General features: G+C 50.5%; 1 protein-coding gene across 7 annotated transcripts in view; it reads left to right on the forward strand.

Moving 5' to 3' along the window:
• The first annotated feature begins 2,010 nt into the window (after positions 1-2,010).
• Positions 2,011-16,286, forward strand: part of jade2 (jade family PHD finger 2) — a 48,807-nt gene continuing 34,531 nt past the window's right edge. For 3 of the 7 annotated variants that reach the window (XR_014734543.1, XM_084683628.1, XM_084683633.1), the window contains exons 1-3: positions 2,580-3,308; positions 10,780-10,843; positions 12,364-12,449. Coding sequence is in view for 6 of the 7 variants with exons in the window: in XM_084683628.1 (XP_084539754.1) it covers positions 10,780-10,843; positions 12,364-12,449 (150 nt within the window). In the remaining variant the exon portion in view is untranslated. Of the gene's footprint in view, positions 2,119-2,579; positions 3,316-10,779; positions 10,844-12,363; positions 12,450-16,286 lie in introns of those variants that run through there. The other 4 variants (XM_084683631.1, XM_084683630.1, XM_084683629.1 and 1 more) reach the window with 4 other exon arrangements.

Raw genomic sequence — 16,286 nt, forward strand, 5'->3', positions numbered from 1 at the left:
CAGACAATTGAAGAAACAAATTTACTATTCTCAAAACCACTCCAATGGTTCTATGGCAATTGTGTGATTCATACAGTTTAAAGTCCCAAACTACCTAAATAATTGTTATTTAGGAATCTCCTCACTAATCTCTCACACGGATCTTCCGACAGAGATGCTGTGAGATGCTCTGTGTTAAATGTGGATCTTACTTAGGGAGTCAGGTGGCTGAGCGGTTAGGAAATTGGACTAGTAATCAGAAGGTTGCCGGTTTGATTCTCAGCTGTGCAAAATGATGTTGTGTCCTTGGGCAAGGCACTTCACCCTACTTGCCTCGGGGGGAATGTCCTTGTACTTACTGTAAGTCGCTCTGGATAAGAGTGTCTGTTAAATGACTAAATGTAAATGTACTTGTCTATGCAGCACCGGGTCATACAGTAGCGTCGTTATGCGATGTTAAGCACTGTGGTGTGCCGGTGTCAATGTGTTAACCTGCAGGGGGCGCCCCGAAGGCTCCCTGGGTGGACCAAGTACCATATGGGCTGAGGTCATAGCGGCAGAGACCCAGGTTCGATTCCTGCTCTGGACGTTTCTCTACATTCCCTGTCTACCTCTAACTCCACCCTAAAACACAGATTCAGACATGCTGTTCTCAAGTTTACACAAGTGTATTATTGGTTGGATGTTTCAGTTTGTGTTGTTTACCTTTAATACCTTTAAAACTTAATTCTATACCATTATAAGATTGACTTACTTTGATCTGATTAAGAAATCATCAGGTCTGGTTAAACAGTAGTACTTTGGCCTTTTCTGAGGTACAGATTGCCAAGCATGACTGTGTAACATTTGCAAAGGTTCTTGCTAAATCAGTCTCTCAGATTCACGTTTAATTAAGATCACAAGAACACTCTGTCTAGTCCATCTGGGAGTGCTGTGTGTGTTTTAGTGTGTGTGTTTTAGTGTGTGTATTCGTGTGTTTTAGTGTGTGTCTGTTGCACTAGGGGGAATCCCAGCAGCACAGCTTGCACCCATTAATGTGCTTCAGACTGGTTCACCTGATCCTCCCTCTCATTCTCTTTTTTCAGTCTGTCATTGACCCTCATTCTCTCTCCCTCTCTCTCTCCCTCTTACTCTCTCTGTCTCTTACTATCTCTGTCTCTCCCTCTTACTCTTGCTGTCTCTCTCTCCCTCTTACTCTCTCTCTCTCTCTTCCTCTTACTCTCTCTGTCTCTCTCTCTCCCTCAGTCTCTCTCTCTGTCTCAAAACCCACGTGGCAACACCAGCACACCTCAGAATGTTATACATGGGGGTTGTACTCCAATTCATACACACCACCGTCCCATTGAGTGAAATAAACCATAATTTTTACTGCCAGCGGTCTCCATCTCCCCTCTTTCTCAGCATGAAACACACACTGGAACAACACCCAGTTCCAATATCCCAGGCCTCTCTCCTTTTGCGATGAGTCACCTAATGTATGCTTAGTCAGGGGAAAACGGGCGCCATGGAGACAACAGGTAGCTTTTTCAGCCGAGCCGTGGTCCCAGGCCAAGGTGGAGAGATTAGCCTAGCTCAGACTGCTCCGGTATCACTCACTCCAGGATGCGGAGAGTGCTTTTGTACGAGAAGGTCAGAGCTGTGATGGACCATGGAGAGAAGAAGAGCAGGGATGAAGACGCTGTCATTTTACCCACAACCGTGACACTAGACACAGCTGAAGGGGTTGCTACGATACCTGACTACAGACACAGCCAAAGGGGTTGTTCTGTTACCCTGACGACAGACACAGGCTGCACTAATGGACGCTGTTTATTACTAGCACCACAGAGTAGTAGGCTGTTTTAAACAATTAGGAATATAGTTATGTCTAGATAAGAATCATAACAGCAATAACAAAACAAATTATCATTATTGACACTGCTATGCTATGAGTGGGGTGGAGAGAGAGAGAGAGAGAGAGAGAGAGAGAGAGAGAGAGAGAGAGAGAGAGAGAGAGAGAGAGAGAGAGGGGGGGGGGGTAATTCCCTCCAGGGACTTGAGCCCACCTGCGGTAGTTTGAGCAGAGGGGACTTGGATTTGGTGCCAGAGCAAATGTCAGCCGTGTTGTTCACGACTCCATTCACACAACACACAAGCAGAGTAAGAGCATCCACAATCGAATATTAACCACAGTAGCAGCAGGTGGATGAGATCTGTGTATTCTGTGCTAATGTTAACTCAATGACACAAGTGGCCTAACGAATCAAGCGATTGAGCATTGTGTATTGTGTTTATGTAACGTGAAAACGATAGGCTACGTAAACGAAGCATTCGCCGAAGTGAATATGCTAATAAGAAACGGCAATCACTTTAAAATAAGTAAGGTGAAATTGCGATTTGATTCCCAAACCGAATCGTAAGTTTAGGTTATCTTTTTGCCCTTGTGTTTGTGAGAAAAGTGCGGTGCAACGGCAAAAAATCGTAGTACGTCATTAATATGGCGCCAAAAGAGTTTGAAGTACCGTGTGCGCTTATTTTGTGTGAGGCTGGTTGCAAGACCCGCCTGCCGTAGAGAGGGTAGCACCAACGAGAGGGGAGGGGGGGGGACAGAAGAGCATCGAGGGAGTAGCTATGTTTTTAAGGCAGAACGTTGCGAAACTGGCCAGTTAACAATCTTTTTTATTCCAACGGGGAGCATTTCCCCCTCCCGCTCAAGCTGCTGGGGAAAAAACAAACACAAGGACCAGGGAACCGGTGGATAACGTAACCAGTTCAAAGTGGACTATATTTTCGAAATGCGATATGGCTTATGAAAATTGTTTCCTTAGTGTACCTTGCTAGCTAGGTACACTACAGTAGCAATGCCTATCCATTAACTATTGCCGTTGATACACAGTGATATTTTAACGCCAGGTCATCTTTTCAGCAAGCTGTAACGGTTTGGTGGATTACGGATGGTACTGTACCTACTCACTAAAGTCTGTTTAAGGTAGTATTGAGAAGGGAACTGCGAATGTGGCCGTTGCAGTTCAGTTTCGAAGATTCGTGCTTTCGTTAAGACTTCTACAATGGAATAAACCCGCATTTAGTTACTTTTTATTTTGACTCTTTGCAGAACATCTGACGCGCTGTCACCACAAGCCCTCGGTGGGCGCACAGTCCTGTCACCAACGTGGATACCAGCGGGGCTAACAAGCTAGCTAGCTATCTAGCTCTCACTGGAATTTTGAACACCACAAAACTCAACTGCCGCTGCATGTGGATAGCTTCAAATGATCCCGTAATTTCTTAACATCACCCGTCGTCCAGAATCGAGGACGTTTCGCCATCCAAAGCTGACTGCAATTGAGGTACAAGGTAGGACAGGTTTAGGTCGATACGGCTTTCCTCTGCCGTGTAGAGGGAGTAGCTGTTTGGGTGGCACGCACTTTTGGAGCTGGTATCTAGTCAGCCTGTGTGTGCGGTACATGTGGACTAGGAAGTTCTAGCCAAACATGACGTTAAGAACAGCATGCAAAGTCAAACTTTTGATGTTAGGAGCGAAGAAATACAACCACCGGGCTTCATGAGTGGCATGTTTAGCGAACTACGCAACACCCATGCTCAGCGGTTATGAAATGGCCAGGGATAGTGGTTGTTTTGGGTACTGTTGCATCAAATTATCATTTTGATTTCCGGTAGGAATTTACCTCGGCAATGCCCAATCCCTCTAGCAATGTTATGGGTATATTCAAAGGCTTGAGAGCATATTATGACGCGCCTATCGGTATTCTCACGCCAGTTGCCATTGAGAACACACATGTACGCATGTTGATGATCGTATGTAATACCTGCATGCAGTTGGAGAGACAGGATAAGTTAGCAGGTAATATGGCCATTGCGATCATTATCAAAACATATTGATTTTTTTAAAGGGAAGAGGGGTGGCTAATACAGATTCTCGAGCTTGAATTGTTTCCTGTAAATCAAAAATTAGGAGCGCATGTGCTCTCGAATTGCGTTCCCCCGAGCCATAGGGGTGCACTGCATTTGGGAGGCTGAGCACGCGCATATTAAAGAATTAGAACAAGCCTGGAAACTCTTACTGCTTGCTTGCCTGCCCGTCCTCCTGCCCCTTCTCTACGCTTTGCCGTGCGCGGATCGAGCCTGGTAACAGTTGGGGGAGTGGCCCTTGTTTACCTCGCGAAAGTCTGCGCGCAGAGAACAGGGGGCGGGGCTTTCTTATTCGATGCTGCGCATCGCGTGCAGGCAGAGCCGCGCGACCTCCTCGTCTTCAGTCTAATCCGAAGAGAGAACGCCGAGAGTCACGTTCATTTTGAAATTGCATAAAATACCTGGACTTATGTCATCAATGCTCGTATGCCAACCTGTGGTGTTCTGCATCGCTATAAGTAATGCTCGTTCTTATCGTTGCGCCTTATCGTTCCTCGTTCCTGACGACAACAAGGCTGGACAATGTTATTGCAACCTCTTGGTTTCAGTCCTTTATAGAGCGTCATTAGAGCAGTTTGCTGATAACAGGTTAGCTTCGCGAGGCTGTGCTCTCCAGCCGGTTCCTTCCTTGAATCAATTCAATCTTATACACCAGGGGACTCGTTAAATGTTCCCAGTTGTGACAGCATACTCCCCCCCCCCCCCCCCTTCTGTGTCCCTGGGCATGAAACGGGGGATGAGTCATGGTGTGGGGGCATAAGAGCTTTCCCGCTCTCTTTCCCTCTCTATCTCTTCCTCGCTCTATATCTCTCTCTCTCCCTCTCTCCACCTCCCTCTATACTTATACATACAAGCACACACAAACACGCATTCTTGCCATTTCTGTGCAGAAACCCTCTTTTTTTTGGCATCTCTCCATGCTCCTCTGTCCCTGCCCCTCTCTCCTTTCCCCTCTCTGCATCCCTGTCCCCCCCCCCCCCCCCCCTCTGGAGGCTTGCTTCACCCACAACTCATCTGTTAACGAGGGGAGGGAGAGATGGGATGGCATCTATCAGACCCCCTCCTCCACTGTGTGTGTGTGTGTGTGTGTATGTGGCGGAAAGCATGTGACCCCTCTTTCACCCACTTCGTGTCATTACCAGGAACATGGCTCTTAGGAATGTGTTGTCAGAGAGAGAGAGAGAGAGAGAGAGAGAGGAGGGGGGAGAGAGGGAGTGAGACTGACAGAGAGGAGGGCGAGTGAGTGAGAGTAAAGAGAGAGAGAGAGAGAAACGGATAGAGTGGAGGAGGGTGTCACGTTACGTGTGTGTGTTACGTCTGAGCTTCACGTGACTTGATGCTGTGTTGTGGAGAGCACATGGGTAGACACGCGTGTGTGCGTGTGTGTGTACGTCCAGCAGCGCGTGTTACGTTAAGCACTGCGAGATGATTGGTTGGAAAAGGGGGTAAGTACCTCACGTGGTCTGGTGGAGGTATTAGCTGGTACGCTATAGGATGGATGGAAGGATGTAGGGAGCGAAGGAGGGACGCTGAGTGTGTGGAGGGGGGGGTAGTAGGTATTAGCTGACACACTATGGAGAGAGGGAGCTATAGAGGGATGTAGGGATGGAGAGAGAGAGAGGGATGGATGGAAGGAGGGAGGGATGGAGATATAGTGGGTGTTGCGGGGGGGGGGGTGTACTCGCTTCTATGTTATGATAGCTGAGGAAGGAAATGCTGGGGGAGCGAGGGATGGGAGAGAGGGAGCGGGATGGAGGGAGAGAGGGATGGAGGGAGAGAGGGACGGAGGGAGAGAGGGACAGAGGGAGAGAGGGATGGATGGACAGAGGGAGCGAAAGATGGGAGGGAGAGAGGGATGGATGGATGGAGAGAGGGATGGATGGAGAGAGGGATGGGAGAAAGGGAGCGGGATGGAGGGAGAGAGGGATGGAGGGACAGAGGGAGCGAGAGAGGGAGCGCGGGAGGGTGTGTGTGGGCAGGGGGTGGTGTAATTCATGAATGGATGCTGCTCATAGCAGTAGGACGTCACAAGCCCAACTGTACTACCCCTCCTGCTAGCTCTCTCACACACACACACACACACACACACACACACACACACACACACACACACACACACACACAACCTCTCACTCACTTCACAAGTTTCTTCATTTTTAACTCATTCACACACACGCACATGCTCACTATACACATGCACGCATGCATACACGCACAAATCCACACACGCATACACACACACACACACACACACAGCTTCCCCAGCGACTTCTCTGAGCAATGGGAGAGAGTGTGTGTGTGTGTGTGTGTGTGTGTGTGTGTGCCAAGTGAGAAGGTACAGTGAGATGGGAAAGAGATGGTTGGAGGCAGGCTGGCGTGTGTTATCAGACTGTGTCGCTAACACCATCCTGTGTGTGTGTGTGTGTGTGTGTGTGTGTGTGTTCCTGTTTGTGGGGGAGGACACACTAACATGAAAAGTTAAGTTTGCTCCAATGGTTTGATGAAACAAATTGCCTCATGCCATATCCGTGGAAGAACAGGATCGATGCAGTAAACCACGCCTCGCTCTCCGAGCACACTTAACTTGCCAGGTTTCACAGTGCATGTGTGTGGTCGGTAATGCGTGTGAAGATGTGCTTGCGACGATGTGCAGGTCGATTCTGTGCGATGATCCATTTTGAAATGTGTTTCAGTGTGCTGTTTAGTGTGAGTGTGTGTGTGTGTGTGTGTGATGATCCTAGGGCAGGGAGCTCATTACGGAGGGCCTGGTTATCTAGGGGTAGATACCGTAGGGGGAGGAGGAAGGGAGAGGAGAGAGAAACTCCTCAGAGAGACCAGGGGAAGAGAGGTGTGTGTGTGTGTGTGTGTGTGTGTGTGTGGCTGGCTGGATTCTGAGTAGTGATTGAAAGGGAGGGAGGAGGAGAGAGAAGAGGTTGGCGTAGCAACAACAAGCACTGCAGGCAAGTAGCAACAGTTTGGGCAGAGTGAAGGATAACGGTTAGCCCTCTCTACCCCTCCCTCTCTTCACCCCTCCATTCATCCCTCCGTCCCCCTCTGGGGTTAATGAACTCCTGATGGCAGGGGAGGAGAGGGGAGATCAATCTCCCGCACACTCCTCTCTCTCTCTCTCTCTCTCTCTCTCTCTCTCTCTCTCTCTCTCTCTCTCTCTCTCTCTCTCTCTCTCTCTCTCTCTCTCTCTCTCTCTCTCTCTCTCTCTCTCTCTCTCTCTCTCTCTCTCTCTCTCTCTCTCTCTCTCTCTCTCTCTCTCTCTCTCTCTCTCTCTCTCTCTCTCTCTCTCTCTCTCTCTCTCTCTCTCTCTCTCTCTCTCTCTCCTCCCTCCCCCTGTTTTGGCAGCTGGTCAGGCCCTTGGCTCAGTCTCACCTTCTGATTGTTTGTCAGCATTTTCAGGAGAGAGAGAGAGAGGACCAAGAGAAAGGAGAGAGGCAGTGTTGGAGGGAGAGAGAGCAAGGAGATAGAGACAGTAGAAAGACAGACAGTGAGAGAGAGAGAGAGAGAGAGAGACACACACACACCCTCAGGACAGGGATGATAGGAATGAGGGTGATATCATCAGTGAATTATCTCTGCTTCAGGTAGTGCTTGTCAGTACTGTGTGACGTGTGTGTGTGTGTGTGTATATGCTTCACTGCATTTGTGTGTACACTTCAATGTGTGCTTGTGTTTGCCTGCGTGCATGTGTTCGCCTGGGTGTGTGTGATCTGCCTGCCTGTGTGCGTGTGTTCGCCTGGGTGTGTGTGTGTTTGAAGCTGTGGTGAAGCCTGCAGTGAAGGCGCACAGCTGTTGCAGTGTTGCTGTCATTCACAGAGGAGGAGAGTTCTACGCTGGGCCTCTCTCACACTCTCTCATCTCTCTTTCTCTCATCTCTCTTTCTCTCATCTCTCTTTCTCTCATCTCTCTTTCTCTCATCTCTCTTCCTCTCTCTCACTCCCTTTCTCTCCATCCCTATCTCTTTCTCATCAGATTTTCTCTCGCACTTTCGCTCTCTCTCTCTCTCTCTCTCTCTCTCTCTCTCTCTCTCTCTCTCTCTCTCTCTCTCTCTCTCTGTGTGTCTCTCTCTGTTGCTCTCTCTCTCCCGCCATCTCTCACCTCTACTGCTACTAACTGTTGTTCTGCTCATGACACTACATCCTGTTGTCTTGATCATTCGCCCTCTTGTACTCTTTCTCTCTCCCAAACACTTCCTGCTTCCTCTTGAACACTGAACAGGCAGCACTTGTCTTCCTCCACCTCACCCTCTCTCTGTCACCCCTCTTCATCTCTCCCCTCACTCTACACTTCTCTCTGCCAAACTCCCACCTCTCCCCCCTCCTCTCTGTGAATCTTCTCTCCCTCCCTTCTCTCCCTTCTCTCCCCCCCTTGTCTCCCCTGTCCTCTGTTCCTCTTCTCCATCTCCAAAAATATAGCAGGAGAGGGATTCAAGGGGGGGAGTTCTCATTCTCTGGAGAACTGCAGTGATCCTCCCCTCTCCTCCTCTCTGTTCTCCTCTCCTTCTCTTCCCACTCCTCTCACCTCTTTCCTCTCCTCCTCTCTTCCTCTTTCCACTCCTCTCCTCCTTTTTGTTCCTCTTTCCTGAGAGAGAGAGAGAGAGAGAGAGATTCTTAGACACATGCTCAGCTACACGCGCACGCACACACACACACACACACACACACGTTAACCCTAGTCCTGACACTGCCTCAGAGAGATGTTGTTATGAAGCAATTTATATGCAGAGATTCTTTATCAAGTGAGCTGACCTACAGCTCCTGAAGGAGCTCTCCAGAATGGCCTCTCTCCCTGGCCTGTGTGTGTGTGTGTCATCTTGTGGTGGTGGGTGTGGTTAGCCGGGTCCAGCTGAGTATCGATGCCATCAAGCCCGACTTGTTGCCGCGTTCTGAGTGAAAGTGCTGTAAAGGGCTGCGGTTACTGCTAATAGAATATAGCGATTCCAGAGAAGAGGAGAGAGACTGATATTTCTTTATCTCTCTTTCCATCTATCTCGGTCTTTCGACTATGTATGATCCCTCCCTCCCTCCCTCCCTCCCTCCACTGTTCTTCTCCAGGGGAATAGGCAGCTACCTAGGATGTGTAACAGGGCGGAGAATACGCTCTCCACATCTGGTCCGTCGCTCTCTCCTGCAGAAACACACCCGTGGCTCAGACAGGGAGGGGGTAGGGGTGGAGAGGTGTGTGTGTGTGTGGGGGGGGTGCACTCGGGGGTTTTGTTACAAGGTGAAAAGCTTGTCTGTCAAACACCTCTGTCCTCTGATATGAACAGTGCCTAGCCTGGGGAAGGAAGGGAGAGGGGAGGAGAGGAGAGGACAGGAGAGGAGGAGGACAGGAGGAGGAGAGGGGAAGGAGAGTAGAGGGGGAGGGGAGGAGAGAGGAAGGAGAGGGGAAGGGGGAGGAGGAGAGGAGGAAAATGGAAGAGAGCAGAGGAAAGGAGGAGAGGAAAGGAGAAGAGAGGAGTGTTAAGGCTGTCTTGTGTGGTATTTCACAGTGTGAAACTTGACTCCAGCTACACATTGACTGACTGCAGGACAGGTAGTCAGTTAGACAGACAGGTAGTCAGTCAAACAAACAGGTAGTCAGACAGGCAGACAGATAGGCAGACAGACAGGTAGTCAGTTAGACAAACAGATAGTCAGTCACACCAACAGGTAGTCAGTCACAAACAAGTTGTCAGACAGATAGGCAGACAGAAAGACACAGAAGAGGTCTGTTAGATGACCATAGAGCTGTGAAGTTGGTTACAGTGCCACTCCATGTCTGTAAGCCTGAATATCAGCCTGAATATCAGCTGTAAAACGGAGCGGCTGGGCGGGATGGAGGCTCCAGGAAGCCCTATATAGGAGAGGGAGAAGCCCAGTTTTATAGGAACATAAATCTGCTCTCAGTCACTGAAGGCCTTAACCCTCTTCTTCCTCTAGTGCCTCTCTGTTCTGGCTCACTTTGAGCTCCAGAGCTCTCCCCTCTCTCTCCCCCCCCTCTTTTCCTCTCTCCTCTCTCTCCCCCCCTCTCCTCTCTCTCTCTCTTTCTCCTCCCTCTTTTCCTCTCTCTCCTCTCTCTGTCCTCCCTCTTTTCCTCTCTCTCTCTCTCTCCCTCCTCTCTCTCTCTCTCTCTCTCCCCCCCCCTCTCCTCTCTCTTTCTCCCCCCTCTTTTCCTCTCTCTCCTCTCTCTCTCTGTCCCCCCTCTTTTCCTCTCTCTCTCCCCCCCCCCTCTCCTCTCTCTCTCTCTCCCCCCTCTTTTCCTCTCCCCCCCTCTCTCATCTCTCTCTCTCCCCCTCTCTCCTCTCTCTCCCCCCCCTCTCTCCTCTCTCTCCCCCCTCTCTCCTCTCTCTCTCTCCCCCTCTTTTCCTCTCCCCCCCCCCCTCTCTCTCCTCTCTCTCTCTCCCCCCTCTCTCTCCTCTCTCTCTCTCCCCCTCTCTCCTCTCTCTCCCCCCCCTCTCTCCTCTCTCTCCCCCTCTCTCTCTCTCTCTCCCCCTCTCCCCCCCCTCTCTCTCTCCCTCTCCCCCCCCCCCCCTCTCTCCTCTCTCTCTCCTCCCTGTCTGGATAGATGGATGAGAGAGCAGACATGCATACACACAGCAGATATCCTCATAAAGTTGCCGGCCTCCCCTGCTGGTGTGCCCTTCCTCCCCCTCTTTCCGTGTCCCTCTCTCTTTTTCAATTCTCTCTTTTTTTCACCGCTCCCTCCCTCCCTCCCTCTTTTTCTCTCTCTTTTATATTGACTTGCCATGCCTTGAGACATGTTGGTCATATTTACACTGCTGTTATTATCCGACCACATTGTGACTCACTTATAATTGTGTCCCCTCTCCTCTCCTCTCCTCCCCCCCCCCTAACCCCCGCTCCTCACAATCCCCCCTCCCCTCCTCCTTTCTTCCAGATGGAGAGTGAGAAGAAAAGGAGGAAGTACTCCACCAGCAGTAATGACTCGGACACGACCGACAGTGAGTTGCAGCCCCTAGAAATGGGGAGGAGGGAGGGAATTCTAGGGGGATGGGCGTTGGGGTTTGAAGGGGGGAAAGGAGTGATTGAGATAGATACAGAGATGGAGAGGGATTGTGAGGGAGGGAGGGAGGGAGGGAGGCAGAAAGTCTCACATTGACTCTGCAGACACAACATGGTAGAGATGAAACTGAACATGCACAACCCTACTATCACTGACGGAGATCAGTACTGCAGAAACACAACCTCCCACTGAACTCCAGCACATCTGAGTCAGAACCTTCTAAAGCCACATCCAGGCCCATGAGGCAGGGAAGTTGGTCACCCTGACAACTGGCAAGCAGTGTGTCTCTGCTTCCACAGGAGTCAAATATTACTGAACCCAGAGGCCCAGGTTCCAGATAGTCAGGTTCCAGATAGTCAGGTTCCAGATAGTCAGGTTCCAGATAGTCAGGTTCCAGATAGTCAGGTTCTAATCTAGATAGTCAGGTTCCAGATAATCAGGTTCCAGATAGTCAGGTTCCAGATAGTCAGGTCCTAGATAGTCATGTTACAGATAGTCAGGCTCTACATAGTCAGATTCTAGAGGTCCTGAGGCTGGTGTGAGCTGTTTTGTTGGCTGGCTGCTTGTGTTTGTCTAATTGGTTGTCTGGCTAGACGGCACACACATACAAACTCACAGATTACATAATGAAAGCGCTCTGAAGTCCCTTCTCATTGCTGGGATGCTACACAGTTAAAATGATACATTTGTCACCAGGCACAAATGGATGTGTCAGTTGTTCAAGAGATTAGTGTCTGTCTTGTCTACTGTGCTTCTTAGTGTTTCCAAGGGACTGTGTGTGTGTGTGTGTGTGTGTGTGTGTGTGTGTGTATGACTGAGTGCCAGGCAGATCTTGGTCTATAAATAAATCGCCTTGATGACGACCACCACAACCTTCCACCTGCCTGCCTTTTTCACTCTGACACACATGCTAACACTCTGTTTTCTCCATTGATATCTTTGAAAAACACACAAGCACACATCGACACCGTCACACCAAACAGCCGTGCGGAGGATTAATATGAGGCCTTTGATTAAACCCACTCATGGCAGGCAGTTCAGAACAGATTTTCTGTCCTTCTGGTAACAGACTATTTGGTGATGATGTTTGGTGTTGTTGGCTTGGATACTGTTTGGTGAGGCTGGTTGGTGAGGCTGGTTGGGGGGGTTGGTTGGTGAGGCTGGTTGGTGAGGCTGTTTTTGAGGCTGTTTGGTGAGGCTGTTTTTGAGGCTGTTTGGAGAGGCTGTTTGGTGGCTGGGAGAGGTTGTTTAGGGAACAGAGAGGGAGAATATTTCAGATAATACATGTCATACACACACATCCAATTTAGTTTTTTAATCTACTTGGCCGGATAATTAACGGCAATAATTTAATTGGCTGACGAGTTCAAGGAAATCATCTGATTGGCTGGCTAGTCGATTGCAATCATCTGATTGGCAGGCTGCTAAATTGTCCCAACCCCTTTTTCCGTCCCTCAGGTCAAGTCACAACGTGGTCCAGGTTGTCCAAGACCACTGGAACCAAGAGCACCTGGGTCCGACAGGAACACAAGAAACCGTCTGAGGTGAGTCAGTAGTAACTATGTGAGTGCCTCCTTAATCTGTCCTGACTGCAACACGCAACATCAACCTTTTAGTTCCATTATTATTTATTTTTTTAAATTAAATAAAAAAAGGCAGCAGAAAGAAGCAGACGTTCAAATCATTATAGTTCTTTTTGGGGGGGGGGGAAAGAAACACATTGCAAATACAACAAAAAGTAGCAGATGTTATAACACTTAGTTCCAAAAAAAAAAAAAAAAATTACAATCCATGGTAGCAGATGTAATCCACAGTGACATTCTGTTCCGACTTCCTACATCGTCCACACACGAGAAGGGAGACCTTGATCTGGCGGGTCACACCTGTTGTGAGCGGCCAACACGTTTCAGCAGAGCCGCACTCTGACCTCTGACCTCCGACCCCTGCTGAGGCGTGTCGGCGCGCGGAATCTCTGCGCACGGCGTGCTGACCTCATCCCGCCCTGACACCTCCGTCTGTAATGACGCGCTTCCCGAAGGCCGCGGTGAGCCCTGGGTCGGGACCAGCCACCGGCTCTGGGTCTTTGTGGACCTCCAGTCTGCAGGTCTGACTGGGTGTGGGGCATCCAGTCAGCCAGTCAGCCAGTCAGCCAGCCAGTAAGTCAGTCTCTTATGGATGAAGGAATGTTTGTCTCAAGTTGCGTTTCCTTTACCGTTTCGGAAAGACAAAGTCAAGGACACTGGTAAACAGCAATTTTTTGTTTTTCTTGGGGAAGGAAAGCCGTCTTGTCAGAGTGCTGTAGTGAGGGCTTCCCCAGAGGACTCGCTGACAGCTGTCAACATCGCTGTCATCCACAAGGACAAGTGGCTCTGAGTACCTGAGCATGGACCAGAACTCGGCTCTACACTCTTTTAGTTTTTATCGCTCTCTCTTTTCACATCTTCAGGGGGCAGCTTTGGTCCCTTTACCGTTTCGGGTAAATACCTGCAGGTTTTTAAATGTATCCCGTCGGCTGTATTTCCCCCCAGTGACGTTAAATAATCACTGGCCCTCTGCGCTTTAACTGAAATATTGAGTCTGTGACTGAGTCAATACTATCCCATCCACGTGTGTGTTTTATTCATCTAGCTGCTCGAAGGATTTGATTCTTTCATGGCAGGCGCTGTTTTTTTTTTTTTGGACCGTTCCTCGGTATGAAAACGGTGAGTTATGAGGGAATTATTGATGTGCTTCAGGTAGCGCGCTGCAGACCCGCACAGAGAAGGGCCGCTTTAACGCCCCGGTGCTCAGCTCTGAAGCCCTTCTGGGAACCCAAAAACCACACGGCCCCTCGTCTCTCTCTCCTCTCGTCTCTCTCTCTCATCTCTCTCTCCTCGTCTCTCACTCCTCTCGTCTCTCTCACTCCTCTCGTCTCTCTCTCTCGTCTCTCACTCTTCTCGTCTCTCACTCCTCTCGTCTCTCTCATCTCTCGTCTCTCTCTTCTCGTCTCTCTCTTCTCGTCGGCGCTCTGAGGGAACAGGAAGGACGTGTTCTGAGCAGAGGGTGCAGTTGGACGGGTCCACTTTGCGCCTTGCCGGAGCACACTGGAGCCGTACTCTGGTACTCAAACTGGAAAACACCAGGTGTGTGTGTGTGTGTGTGTGGTGTATGTATGTGCAACTGTTTGTGTGTGTGCGTGTGAGCCAGCTGCTGTACCTAATTAGAGTCGTTGAGGAAACAGCTGTGAAACTCTATGGCAACAAGATGCAAACAGTCGGTGCCCCCCCCACACACACACACACAATCATCAATGGATGACTTCCTGGAATGGATGACAGTAGTCTATGCATGTCAACACATAAACTGCCCAGAGTGTGTGTGTGTGTGTTTTGCAGTCGTGTGAAAACAACCCTCACTCAGTGTTGTGTGAGTTTCTTATGGGATGACATTGGATGCTGAAACTACGAGGGAGGGAGGGAGGGAGGGAGGGAGGGAGGGAGGGAGGGAGGGAGGGAGGGAGGGAGGGAGGGAGGGAGGGAGGGAGGGAGGGAGGGAGGGAGGGAGGGAGGGAGGGAGGGAGGGAGGGAGGGAGGGGAGGGAGGGAGGGAGGGAGGGAGGGAGGGAGGGAGGGAGGGAGGGAGGGAGGGAGGGAGGGAGGGAGGGAGGGAGGGAGGGAGGGAGGGAGGGAGGGAGGGAGGGAGGGAGGGAGGGAGGGAGGGAGGGAGGGAGGGAGGGAGGGAGGGAGGGAGGGAGGGAGGGAGGGAGGGAGGGAGGGAGGGAGGGAGGGAGGGACTGTCCTTGAATATGAAGCCCCAAACCAAGATTCCAGTGTGGTGGTGTTCCCAAGGAAGTCAGAAAAGGGTTTAAGAGTGATTGCTGACTCGCTTTAATTTACGTTTTTATTTTGGGAGAGAAAGTTCAAATGGAGGAACGTCTTTCTGTCCCTGGGGAGTGAAGAGTCTCTCCCCTGCAAACACACACACACACACAGACGCCTCCCCCTCCTTTAGGTGTGTGTGTATATGGTACCAGGTGTGTATAGGCACAATACCGTGTGTGTGTGTGCAAATGCCACAAAGTCACAGGTGTGTGTGTGTGTGTAGACAGTGTTAGGTGTGTGTGTGCACGGTGTTAGGTGTGGGCGTGCGTGTGCATGGTGTTGTTGTGTGTGTGTGTGTGTTTGAGGTGGATTTTTTCGTCATGCCATCTGTGTGGCAGGGTTGTTTTTACATATCCCCTCATAAGTAGGTCAGATCCCTTCATCCTTCCTCCTCCTCCTCTTCTGTCGTTCACCAGATACGGAGAGAGTTGGGAGGTTCTCCTTGTGCTTTTGTCTCTGCTCTCCTCTCTGACCCACTACTTAACACCTGGCTGTGAAGAGAGAGACACAGAGAGAGACACACAGAGAGAGAGAGAGAGAGGGGGGGGGGGGTAGGGAGGGGGGGGGGAGAGAGAGAGAGAGAGGTGGGGGGGAGAGAGAGAAGTTTGGAGATGGAGAGAGGGGGATGAAAACTGGGAGAGAGAGAGGTTAGAATGTCGAGACATGTTTGAATATCAAGAGAGAAAGAGGATTGGATGTAAAAGAGAGAAAGATGTTAGAGTGTAAATGGAGAGAGAGGGAGAGAAAGGGAGAGAGAGGGAGAGCGAGCGGGCGAGCGAGCTGGAAGCGAGGCAGCAGTCAAAGACGTATGGGAGCGAGAGCACACCTACTAAATGACTTGACCTTTGTGTGGCGGGGCTCCGCAATTAAGCTGCCCTTGGCAGTGGGTGGCGGAGCCTTCTGTCAGCCTCGGAGCCAGCCTCACCCCACCAGCATCCAGCCTCACCCCACCAGCATCCAGCCAGCCTTTCAGGGAACGCTGAAAGGAATCGCAGTTTACAAGTGTCGCTTCTCTGTTCGTGAGAAGGAAATGACTCGCGTACAGATGTAACTAGAAAAAAGGGTGAGAGGAGGTCGGAAAGAAAAGAAGAAAAAGAAGAAGAGGAGGAGGATGACTGAGTGTATGAAAGAGGAAGTGATATTCAAAACCGGAGATGTAGTGCGAGTGTTGTGAAGGAGTTTGAACCCTGGGTGTGTGTGCCGTTAGACCAAGAGGAGGATGCTGAGGTTGTGGGGGGGGACAGACTGGCTCGGCGTTTTAGTTCTAGTCCTGATCCTGGGTCTGGTCCTGGTCCTGGTCCTGGGTCTGGTCTTGGTCCTGGGTCTGGTCCTGGTCTGGTCCTGGGTCTGGTCCTGGTCCTGGTCCTGGTCCTGGTCCTGGTCCTGGTCCTGGTCCTGGGTCTGGTCCTGGTCCTGGGTCTGGTCCTGGTCCTGGTCCTGGTCCTGGTCCTGGTCCTGGTCCTGGTCCTGGTCCTGGGGTGGAGGGATGAGATGAGAGCTGTGGGTGGAGGTGGTGTTCTGG

This window comes from Hypomesus nipponensis, chromosome 20 (assembly GCF_054491055.1).
Source record: "Hypomesus nipponensis isolate SF chromosome 20, ASM5449105v1, whole genome shotgun sequence".
Lineage (NCBI taxonomy): Eukaryota > Metazoa > Chordata > Actinopteri > Osmeriformes > Osmeridae > Hypomesus > Hypomesus nipponensis.